Raw genomic sequence first — 13,923 nt, forward strand, 5'->3', positions numbered from 1 at the left:
ATTTGGCATCAAAAGCACATTATACAGTGTATGGCCAGTGGTATTGGTGAACTATAATATTCCTCCATCCATGGCAATTAAAAAGGGACATCTGATGTTGTCTCTTCTGATTCCTAGAAAGCACAAGGTAAAAAACATGGACATTTACTTAGAGCCTTTGATTGAAGAGTTAGAAATGTTATGGAAAGGTATTGAGGTGCAAGATACAAGTGCATCTACATCCTCTAGAGATTTCACATTGAAGGCCATGTTGTTGTGGACCAAGCATGACTTTCTAGGATACGGAGAGTGTTCAGGTACATGTATATAACTCTATATTTGAAATTCAAGACTTGAATCAATTGCATTTTATTAATTCACTTGTTTTTTCAGGTTTAGCCACATTATGATATCATGCATATCCTATTTGCGGTCCCTCTCTAGTTTCCTCTAGGCCGGCACGTTTAAAGAAGACTATCTACGACAATCATCATCGATTTCTTCCTATTGACCATCCCAAATACGTTCTCCCTACTAATGGAATGACTCCACAATCTCTAACCATTCGAGATTCGAAGGAGAGATGGATTAGTGCCAACAGCTACCCTCCACTCGGCATGAGTCGGTAAGAAGTGCATTTCTCTCTATTGACTTTAAAGTATTTAGCATGATGAATTGTTTACATAATCAATTGTTTGTTTGTTGGATTCTCTATATTTTTTTGTCTTCCGTACTGGACTGAACTCAAGATCAATCACCTGTTGGACCCCGTGCACATATTCAAAAATGTTGTATCTACATTATGGGATCACTTGATAGGGGCTCGTGATTCAGTTAATGTAAGGGAGGATTTACGTAACATTGGTCGCATGAGACGAGCCTGGCCACACATTGGACCCAGAGGAAAGATTGAGCTACCCCATGCACCTTGGATGTTGTCAAAGAATGAGGAAAAAATAGTGAAGGAACAAATATATAGCTTTCGAACACCCACAGCATGTATGAGATGTCTCAAGGGAGCCTTCATAAAGAAAAAGAAAAGAGGTTTGGAGCAACTATTTGGTTTGAAGTCCCATGACTTTTTCCTCAACTAATCATTTGATCTATGAATATTTTTTACATTCAGTTCGTACTTACTACTAGCATATCCCATTGTGTATCCAAAGATGTACGTGATATCATTTACAAGATGAGAGAACTTGTGAGGTGTGTATACATTATATTTTTTCATTATATATCTTTGAATTTCTACACAAAAATAAACAATTCTCAAATACATCCTGACAGATACGTGAGCTCCAAGGAAATTGATCCAAACACATTGCAAGATGCTCGAGTACTATCTGTTGAGGTGGTTTGTTTGGTGGAGGAAATTTTTCCTCGATCCATTTTGACTACTCAATTACATTTACTCGTACATTTGATTGATGAAATCACAATTTGTGGGGCAGTTCATGTAAGGTAGATGTTTTTTCTTGAGCGCTTCATGAAAACCTTGAAAGATTTTGTGAGGCAAAAAGCACGGCATGAGGGAAGCATGGCTGAGGGTTGGTTAGTAAAAGAAGAACTTTGTAAGTTAAATAGTTTTTGTGTGCTCAATAGTGATGTAATGAGCAAATGGGTGACACTATATAATGAAGTAAGGGCAAGAAGAAAAAGCGAAAGACAAGAATTTCGCACTAGATATGGACGTAATGTCTCATTTCCAGATCATCTAAATGCGCTCCCACGTCATATTGATATATATTGGTTACATGAGAAAATGGAAAGAATGGAAAAAGAGAAGGAAATTAATCAAGATACATATTGCAATGCTTGCTAATAATTGTAAGGCTTCTGTCGCTTGCCGCTAATTACTTATATCAGGCTTATCAACTGGAGGAACTGCCATTCATTAGAGAGCAATGAAAAGGTAATTATTAGCTCTATTTTTTTAATTCAATGATTCAATGTGTATTCTTAATTCTATGGTTTTTATCATGTGCACACGTGCATACTCAAGAATCAATTTCTGGTGGTTAAATAATTATTAACTTTGGTTTTTTAATTATATTAATTCCAATTTTAGGTGGTTAAATAATTGTGCGTCTGCTGACGTGTCTATATTGGCGTCTATTTGCACGGATATATTGATGCAAAATTCGCGTCTATTTACACTGATGGGACCTAAAACGAGCCGGCACTGGCTCATGCACTAGCCGGACCTCTATCATGCACTCAACAACCCCATGACCTCGCGGACGAGGAGCGTGGATGACACATACATCATCTTCCTAAACATCTTGCGTTTGTATCACGTCTCGTAGTCCAACTCTAACCCAATTAACACTCCTCAGAGGGAGTCCCTAGCACATTGCAAATAGCATGAAGTACAAACATAGGAGGTCCTTCCACGGCTGACTGCCGCTACCTCACTGCGACTCTCCTACACCTTGGGAATTGGCCCCTCGATGTGTCGCTAAACATATATAACACAATATCGCACATAGTTCTCTCAAGGTACCAATTGATCGTATCCAGGAATGTACCATTTTTCTCACTTTCTTTCCCTTGGGACCCAACGCGTGGCCTACAGCTTAGGACAACCTTACTCACTCAATGTTGGTCATGATCTAGAGAATACAGGTGCTATGCATCCAGGAGGTATTGTCTGATACCCTTTATCATTTTATGCTTTATGCAAATTGTGAATGCCCACGTGCTCAAACAAAGAAAAATCAGCATTTGCATGTGAAAAACATTTCTTTCAATGATTTTGACTATCGCTCGTATGCGGCGTTGCATGAACCTAGCACCGAGAAACCCTCGTGCTACTAGGTTCTTAATTTTTAATTATCGACCAACCTAAATGGTATGCATAAAAACCAGCAAGCTTTTCATCATTTCATTCAGCATTTAAACACCTTTTATACACTCTACCCCCTCACCCGTTTAGGTTGTGCATTATTGATCGGTTTAGGGTTCATTTCCATGTTTTTTGTTGTATGAAAAGCAATAAAAACTCACTAAAACGTAGTAGTAGGGCTGAACTGAGGCTAAACCTCATACTTTAGACCCCCCCATACATGCACGATCATGAATCTTATATTTTCTTAATTTTTTGCACTCAAATCCGTTTTTTTCTTATTTTTACCCATTTTTTCTATTTTTCTTGTATTTTTTGCAATATTAAATAATTGAAAATACAAAATGAGTTGTGGGCTATGGCCCTTAGGTTCATTTACAGCAAAAACACAAATTTAGTTGGTGTGTTTTATTGTATTTTCCATTTATATACAAAAAACACCTAATTTTTCCATATTTCGTGTGTTTTACGAATTTTGCACCATTAATTTTATCCACAACACTTATGATTTTCTGATTTTTTGAGCACCAACTGATCAAACTCATAGCAAGCAACATTATAATGCATAATCATCCCATGGGAAAAAATACTCATGAAGCAAATTACATAAAACATCAATTTCCTTTGTAAAAATGAGATTACCGTTCTTTGCGTGTTACGGGTTTTTATTTGCCATATCTCGGGACTGATTTCCAGCAGCCATTAATACTCGTGATAGTTCACAATCAGCAATCTTCATTCCTCTTGAACCACGGAGCAATCCGGTCTTCATTGGACAAGTATCCGTAATCCATTCTTCTTCTTCTTCACCACATGAATTTGCCCTTAGAGGAGAGAGAGAGAGGAGAGAGAAAGACTGAAATTAGAGATTTCCATTGACGCCATCATTTGACGGGCGAAGACAGGCGATAAGACCAGCCAAGAGAGGGAAGATCAGCCCCATGATCGATTGTATGGGTTGCTCTCAGCCTGCATACTCCATCTCCATCATGAGAGGGCGCAAAAAATGGACGCCATTTTGCTCCACGTGTTTTCTTCATCCATCATTCTCTCTCCACGTTTTTTGCTTCATAAGGTGCATAAAATTTTAGAGGGGGGGTCCAAACTCAAAAGGCATGCCCAATTTTGGCCTCCCAAGTGTCCACCTTTTCATATCTTGACCATTTTGTGGCCATTTCTCTGTCCGGACTCCGAATTGAGCTATGAAAAATCTTGGGCGTCCGGCTCGACATCCCGCATTGGCCGGTAACTCTTGCTTACCGGCACGACAGTCTGAAAAATTATGAAAAATCAACAAGTGTCGCTCGAGCGCCTTTAAAGCACTTTGGCGCTTAAAATCGTCCTAGATCGAGCCGCCGCCTTCGATGTTGAATATTTTTCCCTTGATATTCGTAATTTTTAGCTATTTTTAAGCACTTCTCGACACCAAAATTTCACTCTCATTGGTGACCACGGGATAGGGCGACTCAACCCGTCGAATCCCACACCAGATTTGCACAAAAACAACCAAAGAAAGCATCAAGCTGATACAAAATAGATACATACTAGACACAACACAATGCTCACCCTACCCCTTGACAAAACCAAGGCATGACATCCACAAGGAGTAGGCCTAGCATAATCTGATAAAAGGTCCGAAGCTAGTCACTAACCAACTGCTCCAACACGGCCAAACTAAAAAGAACTATCAAAGAGGTTGCCCGAAGTGGTGGTCTGAACTACCTACCTGACTAAGGACAACACAACTAGGAGCTCTTACTAGGCGAGGACTCCTATAGCCTGATCAAGAAGTATTTTCTTTCAGCACATTTCTTCTTTTAGGGTTTTTATTTTCCATACTCGGGCATGTAAAAAGGAGGGAGCTGAGCATAGTGACCCAAGGAGAACAGGGCATCGGCCTCAGGACCTGTCTCAATACCCAAGAACCTACCAAGCCCTCGCAAGGCGACACTTAATCCTTTTCCGACGCTCACTTTTATTTTCACTCCAACCTTCCTGAATGTCTTTTTTCTAGCAAGATCCCACCCCTAGGAAGACAAGGCATCGGCCCCAGGTCTCTGACTTGTCCCCAGGAACCTACCAGGCCTTCGCAAGGCGATGATCAACTGCTTATAAATTTTTCTTTCTTTTCTTCTTCGGTTTTTATAGGGGTTAGAACCCCTTTTTACACGCCTTCGTATATATTTATTGTCTTTTGGGATATCCAAGGTTTCTTTTCCTTTATCCTCATTTTTTCTTCTAGCAGGCTTCTCTAACGGCCTCACAACTAACAAGAACTCTTGGAACGGCTGCCTAGCAGACTAGTAGAACAGGGTCACTAGGACTTCCATCTAAAACATGTCTTTTGACGCTTGACAATGTCTTTACAGGAGGCAACAACTACTTAGACCTCCCTCAAACATACTTAACCTAAACCTAGGACTTCATGTCTTGGACATCAGTCCCCAACAAGAAAAGAAAATCCCCTACAAGTACACAAACACATATAGCATAAAAACACGGTACTCATAAAGGAGAGATATCACCTGGATGGGGCCACGAGAAGCTTCCGTGCAACAAAAGGCTCCTTCCAAGCTCTTCTTCCGAACCTGTCTAGCACAGAACTAAAACAAGAAACCATTAACTGCACCTGTACTAAACAGACGAATGGCCCTCTTGGCCTTACGAAATACAACATTCAGAACCTCGCAGCACTGGCCCTCTTGGCCTTACAAGATCTGGACATAATATCCAAAGCAGCTAGCCTTCCTAGCTTAAAACTAGATAGGTCATTTTAGTCCACATAATGCTGATATTCTTGGCATATACATCACATCCTATCAGACTACCCAGGGTGCCAAGGATAGCACATCATAGGTCAACTAGCCCCATGCTACTCATGCGAGTTAGCTAAAAGCTTGATCTTGTATGGTTTTTTTTTTAAATCTTAGGGTTTTCTTCCTGTAGAGCTACAATTCCAAGCCTTTCCACAAATAACTCATCAATAAAGCCGATCCCTTCTTGGGCACTATGAGCTGAATGAACGGCCTCCATGGGCTCGCATGTCCCACATTTATTGTCATCCGAATAAACTAGTCGTGCAATCGGCTGAGTGGCTCCTTTGGGAGAAAGAATCATAGCTTTGTACTCAGTCGAACCTCCCCTATTTGGGTTTTCACATAAATTAGTGATGTGACCCAAACTAGGTAGAGCTTCAAGCCTAGGCACATCATATGGGTGTATCCCAAGGCAGTGTATATTGTCAGATGTATATCCAGTCTTATCCTCTTGGGGGTTCAACAGAATATATCCAGATGGGATCCTTAGCCTTGCATCTGACATTCCTACCACACTTTTGGAGATTTTGGGTCTCCAAACCCATCTCACATTTCCCTTAATATTCTTGCACTCCCTTAATTTGCTGCACTGGTCTAACAAACTCAATGCAAACTTATCACTATGGCCAAATGGCCTCACATCCTTATGAAGTTTGTGAAGCACAGGTGGACTTTTAGCATTTTGCATCCTCTTTACAAAAGATGTCTTTACTTGTTTACGTCCATACTGCAAATTTTCTTCCATAAGAACCATGCTTTCACTGGAGGGAACAACATCCACCCGGAAGCATGATTCAAACACCAAAGGTCTCTCAAGAGCCTTACAAGCAACAAAATTAGAACCGCACACAGAATTCTTATCAACACTCATAGGCCCATTGGTGCGATCCATATTTCCATCACAACTATCTCTCGTGGAAGTGTTGCAAGCCCTACTGGGACTTACATCGCTTGGCACCTATTCACTGAGAGGCATGTCATTACTACTCATAGGATGGCCATTTTCTACTTTGAGATTTTGGCCACCAAGGTTCCCTTCATAGGCTGCCTTGGTATCAACAAGTGAGTTGTCTCCTTGCAGAAATGATTGGAAGCTAGGATGCACTTGTACTAAGCGGGAAAAACTCCAAAAGTTTTCCCAACATCTTTGAATATGACCCTCATAATCAATGCCATGCATTTTTTCTTCCCTTAACAACTTAGGATTCTGTAGTTCCACTTGGATTTGTGTATTAATCTCTAAGCCATTCAAAAAGAGCTCACATAGCACATCATCCGGTAGTGCATTGGCTATTCTTAGCCAAAGCCTAAGAGTACTATCAAAGGTTCTAGCATACTCTTTAACAGAAAGATAAGACTCTTGTCTAAACTGCATAAGGTGCCCTAAGACCTGAATCATAGGGATCTCCTTTTCATACTCATCTAGAAATCTATTACAAGTCTCCTCAAATGATTTGATCGACCCTCTTGGGAGGCTCCAGTACCATTTCCTTGCCTCTCCCTTTAGGGTACTTGGGAATACGAGCATCCGATGTATATCGTCGAACCCACTTGCAATGCAAGTTAGGTCATATTCTCTTAAATGAATCATCCGATCCTCATCTGGCAACCCATAAAACATTGGGAGATTCCTATAAAGAGGAGGACATTTAGTCCTCCCTTTTGGGATCAAGACTGTGTCATTAAAATCTTCGTATTCCTCTTGACCTAATACCAGTGTGTTAGGGTCTTTAATCTCTTCCATTTCCACCTTTACAGGTGTGGAAGAGTCACTAATTCCATGAACTTCCCTTTCCGCCAACTCACAAAGTGGTTTAGGGAGTCCAACACTATGCAATAGGGAATCTATCCCATCATCTGCTAGTGGTGTTCTAGTAAGCCTATTCTCATCTACCACCACTTTGCTAGAACTTAGGATAGGTCTTAATGAAATCTTCCTTACTAACAATGGTTTTCCACACACATGGACATCATCCAATGCTTTATGGATCTTGGCAATCACACTACGGTACCCAACTACGTCGGGCACTAGCATCGGATGTATCTTTAGATCATAATCATCATGTCCTCCTATGTGCATATTAACCATCGTTATCACAGTCTTTTCTATGACATTATCATCATGAATGATCATAGATGACTTAGCACTACTTTCACTTTCCCTTTTCTCTAATCTCCATGGGCTGTTAATCTTAGAGGTAGCTCCATGGGTATTTTTCCATAGTGACCCAAACTCCAGCATTGTATCACTTTTAGGGCAAAGAGTAAAATATTCAATCACTCGACGTGTCAAAGATCCCACTAGACTGTTAAAAGACAAAGTATCCTTTGGGTGTTGGGGATTTCTTGGATTGACCGTCATACTGATGACCAAGGTTTTTATCAGACTAACTTGATATCCACCGCTTTAAGGCGGCTATCGACCAATAGAATAAAGCTAACAGGTTCCTTATGAGACCAAGATTCGGAGACCGCCACTTATCGGCAGCTCCCGGCAAACGCACCACTGATGGGACCTCAAACGGGCCGGCACTGGCTCATGCACTAGCCGGACCTCTATCATGCGCTCAACAACCCCACGGCCTCGCGGACCAGGAGCGTGGATGACACATACATCATCTTCCTAAACATCTTGCGTTTGTATCACGTCTCGTAGTCCAACTCTAACCCAATTAACACTCCTCAGAGGGAGTCCCTAGCACATTGCCAAATAGCGCAAAGTACAAACATAGGAGATCCTCCCACGGCTAACTGCCGCTATCTCACTGCGACTCTCCTACACCTTGGGGATTGGCCCCTCGATTCGTCGCTAAACATATATAACACAATATCGCACATAGTTCTCTCAAGGTACCAATTGATCGTATCGAGGAATGTACCATTTCCTCACTTTCTTTCCCTTGGGACCCAACGTCTAGCCTATAGCTTAGGACAACCTTAATCACTCAATGTTGGTCACGATCTAGAGAATATAGGTGTTATGCATCCAAGAGGTATTGTCTGATACTCTTTACCATTTTATGCTTCATGCAAATTGTGAATGCCCACGTGCTCAAACAAAGAAAAATTAGCATTTGTGCACATGTGAAAAACATTTCTTTCAATGATTTTGACTATTGCTCATATGCGGCGTTGCATGAACCTAGCACCGAGAAACCCTCGTGCTACTAGGTTCTTAATTTTTAATTATCGACATATCATCCAATGGTAAATAATAACCGATGGTGGTATGTCATCTCTATATCTAATTGTTCAAAACCAATATATGGTAATATTACCGATATGGAGATAACAGATGACAATCCAACAAATAATGATGATGTGCATGATGACACCATAATTGATGATATGCATGATATTGTACAAGATGAACCTTGCGATGATGTTCAAGGAAACACAGAAGAAGACAATAATGTGATTGTCGATGATATTGATGAAGTTATTGAGCAATATAGCAACACATCTGATAGTGGGATAGACTTATTTGTTTCGTTACCTCTTGGTAACATAGACCTAGAAATAGATAGTTTAGCAAGGGCTGATCTCATTGAAGATGAGATGGATCATTCACTGTAACATACTTAATTTGCTTATTGATTCAATATATGTGTATTCCTAATTCTATGCTTTTTATCATGCGCACACGTGCATACTCAAGAATCAATAGTCAATTTTAAAGCAAGCATTGAATTTTCCATAATAAAAAAGAAGTATCTTTTATCATCTTCAAGCACGTAGAGAAATAATTACGAGATATATATTGCAATGCTTGCTACTAATTGTAAGGTTTCTGTCGCTTGCCGCTAATTACTTATATCAGGCTTGTCAACTGGAGGAACTGCCATTCATTAGAAAGCAATGAAAAAGTAATCATTAACTCTATTTTTTTAATTTAATGATTCAATGTGTATTCTTAATTCTATGGTTTTTATCATGCGCACATGTGCATGCTCAAGAATCAATTTCAGGTGGTTAAATAATTATTAACTTTGGTTTTTCAATTATGTGAATTGCTAATTTTAGGTGGTTAAATAATTGTGTGTCTGCTAGCACATCTATATTAGCGTCTATTTGCGCGGATATATAGACGCAAAATTCGCGTCTATTTACACGCAGGTTTACACGCATTTATAGACGCTCTGATAGACACGCCCGACTTTGCGCATCTAACGTGTGCGTCTATGCCTCGTTTCTGTTGTAGTGGTCGCAAATATTTGCGTCGCTATCAGCGTCGCATTTGAAATGCGACGCCGATAGTGACACTAATAGCACACGCCAATACCGATGTTTCTATGGTGTCGTTAATAACAACGCTTTTTGCGACGACAGGGGCAAATTTTGTTGTTTATATTTTCGTCGCTTTAAACGTCGGTATAATGCCTATATCTTGTAGTGTTGATACATTCTCAAAATACAATAAATATCTAAGTTGCTTACTTTTTGTTTTTTAAATGCAGGTTGTGTATCACCCAATGGTAAACAATAATAGATGGTGGCACGTCATCCCCATATCTAATCGTTCAAAACCAATATATGGCAATGCTACCAACATAGAGATAGTTGATGACAATCCAACAATCAATGATGATGCCATGATCGATTATATACATGATGCAGTGCAAGATGATCTCCGCGAGGATGTTCAAGGAAGCGCAGAAGAGGATAACAATATGGTTGCAGATGATGATGAAGAAATTGAGCATAGCAATACATCTGACCGTGGGATAGACTTATTTGTTTCATTGCCTATTGGTAACATAGACCTAGAGGTAGATAGTCTAGCAAGGGCCGATCTCATTGAAGATGAGATTGATAATTCATTGTAGCATATAATTAGCTTTGAATGATTGGATGTATATTTGTAATACTCAGAAAAAAATAAAGTTGGTAATGTATTCTAAAAAATACTAGTTGTTAAGATGTTTGGTCATATTTAGGGACTTTATGAGAAATGGAAAATATGTGCATTTATTTTCACATCTATAAGCGTGTTTAAAAATACCAGTATATAGACGCATTATTCGCGTCTATATACTAACGCCAATAGACGCGCTTGCTATTTCGCGTGTACAGTGCGCGTTTATAGGGTCTTTCTCTTGTAGTGGATTTACTATTTGCAATGTTTTGTTGAATGGTTATAGTGGGTGTAATATGTATTTTTTATTGCATGAGAACACATTGTACCAACTCCTCAATTACAAGGTGAGAATCAACCTTCCTTTGTTTGAGAGCTAAAATTTTACCCTTCCAAATATTTGATATTTTTGCACTTATAGATACTTTCACCTTAAAGCCTCCCTTCATACTTAGACTATAAGTACCCAATATGAGCAATGATATGTATCAATGATCCAATTCTCTTCTTCAACCTTTCTATTGTGTGCTTCTATGAAGAGAATAATTTTTAACCTAGGCATTATAACCTATGACTACATATAAAGAAGTATGTATTAAATGTGCTATTTCTTTAACCCTACTCTAGAAGTATATGTGATCCGCGTTGACAAGGGGACTTCCCTGTGGTCCTTTCTTGAAATGCACCAAAAGCAATGATAGTTATTGTTGTGTGTATTGTAAATATTGGTAATATGCAAAAAGCTACCCAACGATTCTTGCTCATTCCAGATTTGGCATCGTTTACTGGGGTGGGAACGTGGAGGCAGGGTGCATCACGTCGCTGGAAAGAGGGGATGTGGGAAGGAGCTCAAAGAGCCACGCTATCCAGAAAGCAAAAAGCACAATGCTAATTCACTAAGAATTATTGCAAGTGGATCAAAGCCATTGCGCAACAACGTACATAGCATGTGAAGCATGCGGGTAAATGTAGATCTGGCTAGATATATACATATCATTGCTATATGTAGGATTTCAGTGTTTCATTTACAAAAGCTTATCACAAAGAAAATGAAACTAATCTGGAAGTTGCTACACCAAGTAGGTAGGAATTTTGATCTGATCGGAAATCGTTATTGAAGATGCATGGATGGAGTGGGTGGAGGTTTCTACGAGCACCACCGTGGAGTACGATGCACCGCCGTTGAGTTTTTGCGCGCATGTCGACTGCATGGGTCTTAGCGTCGAATGTTTGCCAATCAGTGGTAGGAATTTTGATCTACTTAGAGGTTGTCAGGGAAGATGGATGGATGCGTAAGGTGGGGATTGCTAGGAGGGGTTGTGCACGATGCACCACAGCGGATGTTATTGCAGACATGTCCACGTGGGTCTGACCGTCAGGCATTCGCCAATCAAAGCAGTGGACGAGGTTTGCTATTGTGAGCTCAAGGGTGGGTACAGCAAAAGGGGAGCCCGGGCAGCTCCTCCTGCCCGAACTAAAGGGTATCCACCAGAATTGTTGACTAGGATCTTCATCTCTAAGTCTCAAGAACCTCTCCGGCCAGAACCTCTCAGGATCCTTCCATGTGGTGGGGTCCCTCCCAATCGCCCATACATTCACCAACAGCCTTGTCCCCTTCGGAAGGTTGTAGCCCATCACATTGCAAGGCTCTGTGGCCATGTGTGGAACCAGAAGACTCGCAGGGGCGTGCAGGCGCAAGGTTTCCTTTATAGTAGCGGCCACATAAGGTAGCTTCTCTAGGTCCGATGCTTCTATTATTCTCTCTCTTCCTACAACCTTCTCTAGCTCAGCCTGCAGCATCTTCAAAACCGTCGGATTCCTCAGGAGCTCTGCCATGGTCCAGTCTAGTGTCACAGATGTGGTGTCGATTCCAGCTCCAATGAGATCCTACATTAAGGCAAAGAACGAGACAGCGTGAGCACACATTAGCATATACAAAGCACACGTGGGCGCATGCGGGCCCACACTCTCTCTATCGGGGACCGACAAGAGCATACCATCATACACCCCTTGACAGCCGGACGGCTGATGGAGGGGTCCGATAGAAACGCGTCGAGAATATCTTCGGGAGGATTGTCGTTTCTATTACGGCCTTGGAGGTGCCTGCGCTGCTCCTCGCGCTCCGATATGACGGACTCCCAGAATGCGTCGACGTCAAAATGCAGCTTGTCCATGGATCTCTTCACCCGTCCGTCCAGGAAGCCTAGCCACGGGATGAAGTCGCCCAGCACGGGCACCTGGAACAGGGTGGTGGACCGCTGGGCCAGCTCCTTCAAGGTTGCCCCGCATCCTACCACCTCCGACATGGGGCGGCGGAGGATCATGCGGCACACGAGGTCCTCCACCATCCTGGACATGGCGCGGGTGAGGTCTACGCTGGCAGCCGCATGAGCGGCGGGCAGCAAGCCCTGGAGGAGGAAGCCCAGCTCCTCTCTCCGCAGCGGCTGTGTCTCCTGAAGCCTCCCGCCGCTTAGGAGCAGCGAGGTAGCAACTTTTCTCACGTGGCGCCAGTGGGCCCCTTGCTGTGCCAGGATGAAGGCGTTGGCCTGCCCGAACTGGACGCGCTCCACGAACTCCAGGGGCGGCCGGCTTGCGAAGGCTTTGTCGTGGGTCTGCAGGAACTCTCTGGCCACATGCGCGCTGGAGGCCACCACCATTGGCGTGGACCCCATGCGCAGGCACATGAGCGGGCCGTACCTCCCTGCCATGCGCGCCAGGCGCTCGTGCGGCAGTTCATCCCCTATTACTAGATGCAGCAGGTTCCCCAGCACCGGCAACGGCCACGGCCCTGGAGGGAGCTTATGCTGCTTCTGCCGCCTCCGTCTCTGGAACGCCCCTACAAATAACACCAGCACGCCGCACACGGCGGCAATAAGCCAGGTGCTGTTGATCAGTGTCGATCCCTTAAATTCGACAGAGTCCATTGGAGAAGGCGTAGATAGAGAATATTAGCCTTTAAGGCAAGCAAACGACTGTTGGAGAAGGTGTAGATAGAGAGATTATGGCATGCAAAGTACCTGCCGCAGTTTCTCTTTCATACTTGATGTGACGTGCATAATGAGTAAAGGGATGTGGTCACTGGTGCCTTCTTTGACACTTCAACGCTTGGACTTTCGAAATGGCTACTCAATACTCAGTGAGGTATGACTCTTTAAGCCCCAAGTTTATGCTTGCATCATAAAGTTGGCCTGATGTGACGTATATTCAGCTTTCAATATTTTTGAGACGTATACCAAAATGAGATCCAGATTCCAAAGATAGATTATAAGTCAAAGGCATCTGATGTTCTCAAGTTCTGCATTATAAGTCAGAGCGCGCGCGCACACACACACACACACACTCTCTCTCTCTCTCTCTCTCTCTCTCATGTGTCTCCCTCCCAGCCACTTAAAAGTTTGGCACTTGATTCAAGGCCCTTATCGAAGACA

The 13,923-nt window shown here is 42.2% G+C and overlaps 1 protein-coding gene across 2 annotated transcripts; it reads right to left on the minus strand.

The window, feature by feature from the left end:
* Positions 1 to 11,365: 11,365 nt before the first annotated feature.
* Positions 11,366 to 13,623, minus strand: LOC148012217 (cytochrome P450 71AU50-like). 2 transcript variants are annotated; one of them, XM_087669662.1, is made up of 3 exons: positions 13,513 to 13,623; positions 12,493 to 13,331; positions 11,366 to 12,382 (listed from the first exon to the last, which is right to left on the minus strand). In XM_087669662.1, the coding sequence occupies exons 2-3, from the start codon at positions 13,201 to 13,203 to the stop codon at positions 11,753 to 11,755; spliced, it is 1,341 nt and encodes a 446-aa protein (XP_087525788.1). In that variant the 5' UTR covers positions 13,204 to 13,331; positions 13,513 to 13,623; the 3' UTR covers positions 11,366 to 11,752. The 2 variants fall into 2 exon arrangements, with proteins under 2 accessions (XP_087525788.1, XP_087525787.1); XM_087669661.1 differs by lacking the exon at positions 13,513 to 13,623 and having other exon boundaries at positions 12,493 to 13,500.
* Between the last annotated feature and the right edge of the window lie 300 nt (positions 13,624 to 13,923).

Source organism: Lygodium microphyllum, chromosome 27 (genome assembly GCF_053477565.2).
Source record: "Lygodium microphyllum isolate KBCC chromosome 27, Lygodium_microphyllum_v1.1.10, whole genome shotgun sequence".
Classification (NCBI taxonomy): Eukaryota; Viridiplantae; Streptophyta; class Polypodiopsida; order Schizaeales; family Lygodiaceae; genus Lygodium; species Lygodium microphyllum.

What these genes read in the sequence shown, in the direction of transcription:
- LOC148012217 (XM_087669661.1), bottom strand. Translation starts at nt 13,419, where the DNA reads ATGGACTCTGTCGAATTTAAGGGATCGACACTGATCAACAGCACCTGG. An exon ending in CTGTCAAGGGGTGTATGATG is followed by an intron (nt 12,383 to 12,492) that starts GTATGCTCTTGT and finishes GCCTTAATGTAG; the next exon opens with GATCTCATTGGAGCTGGAAT.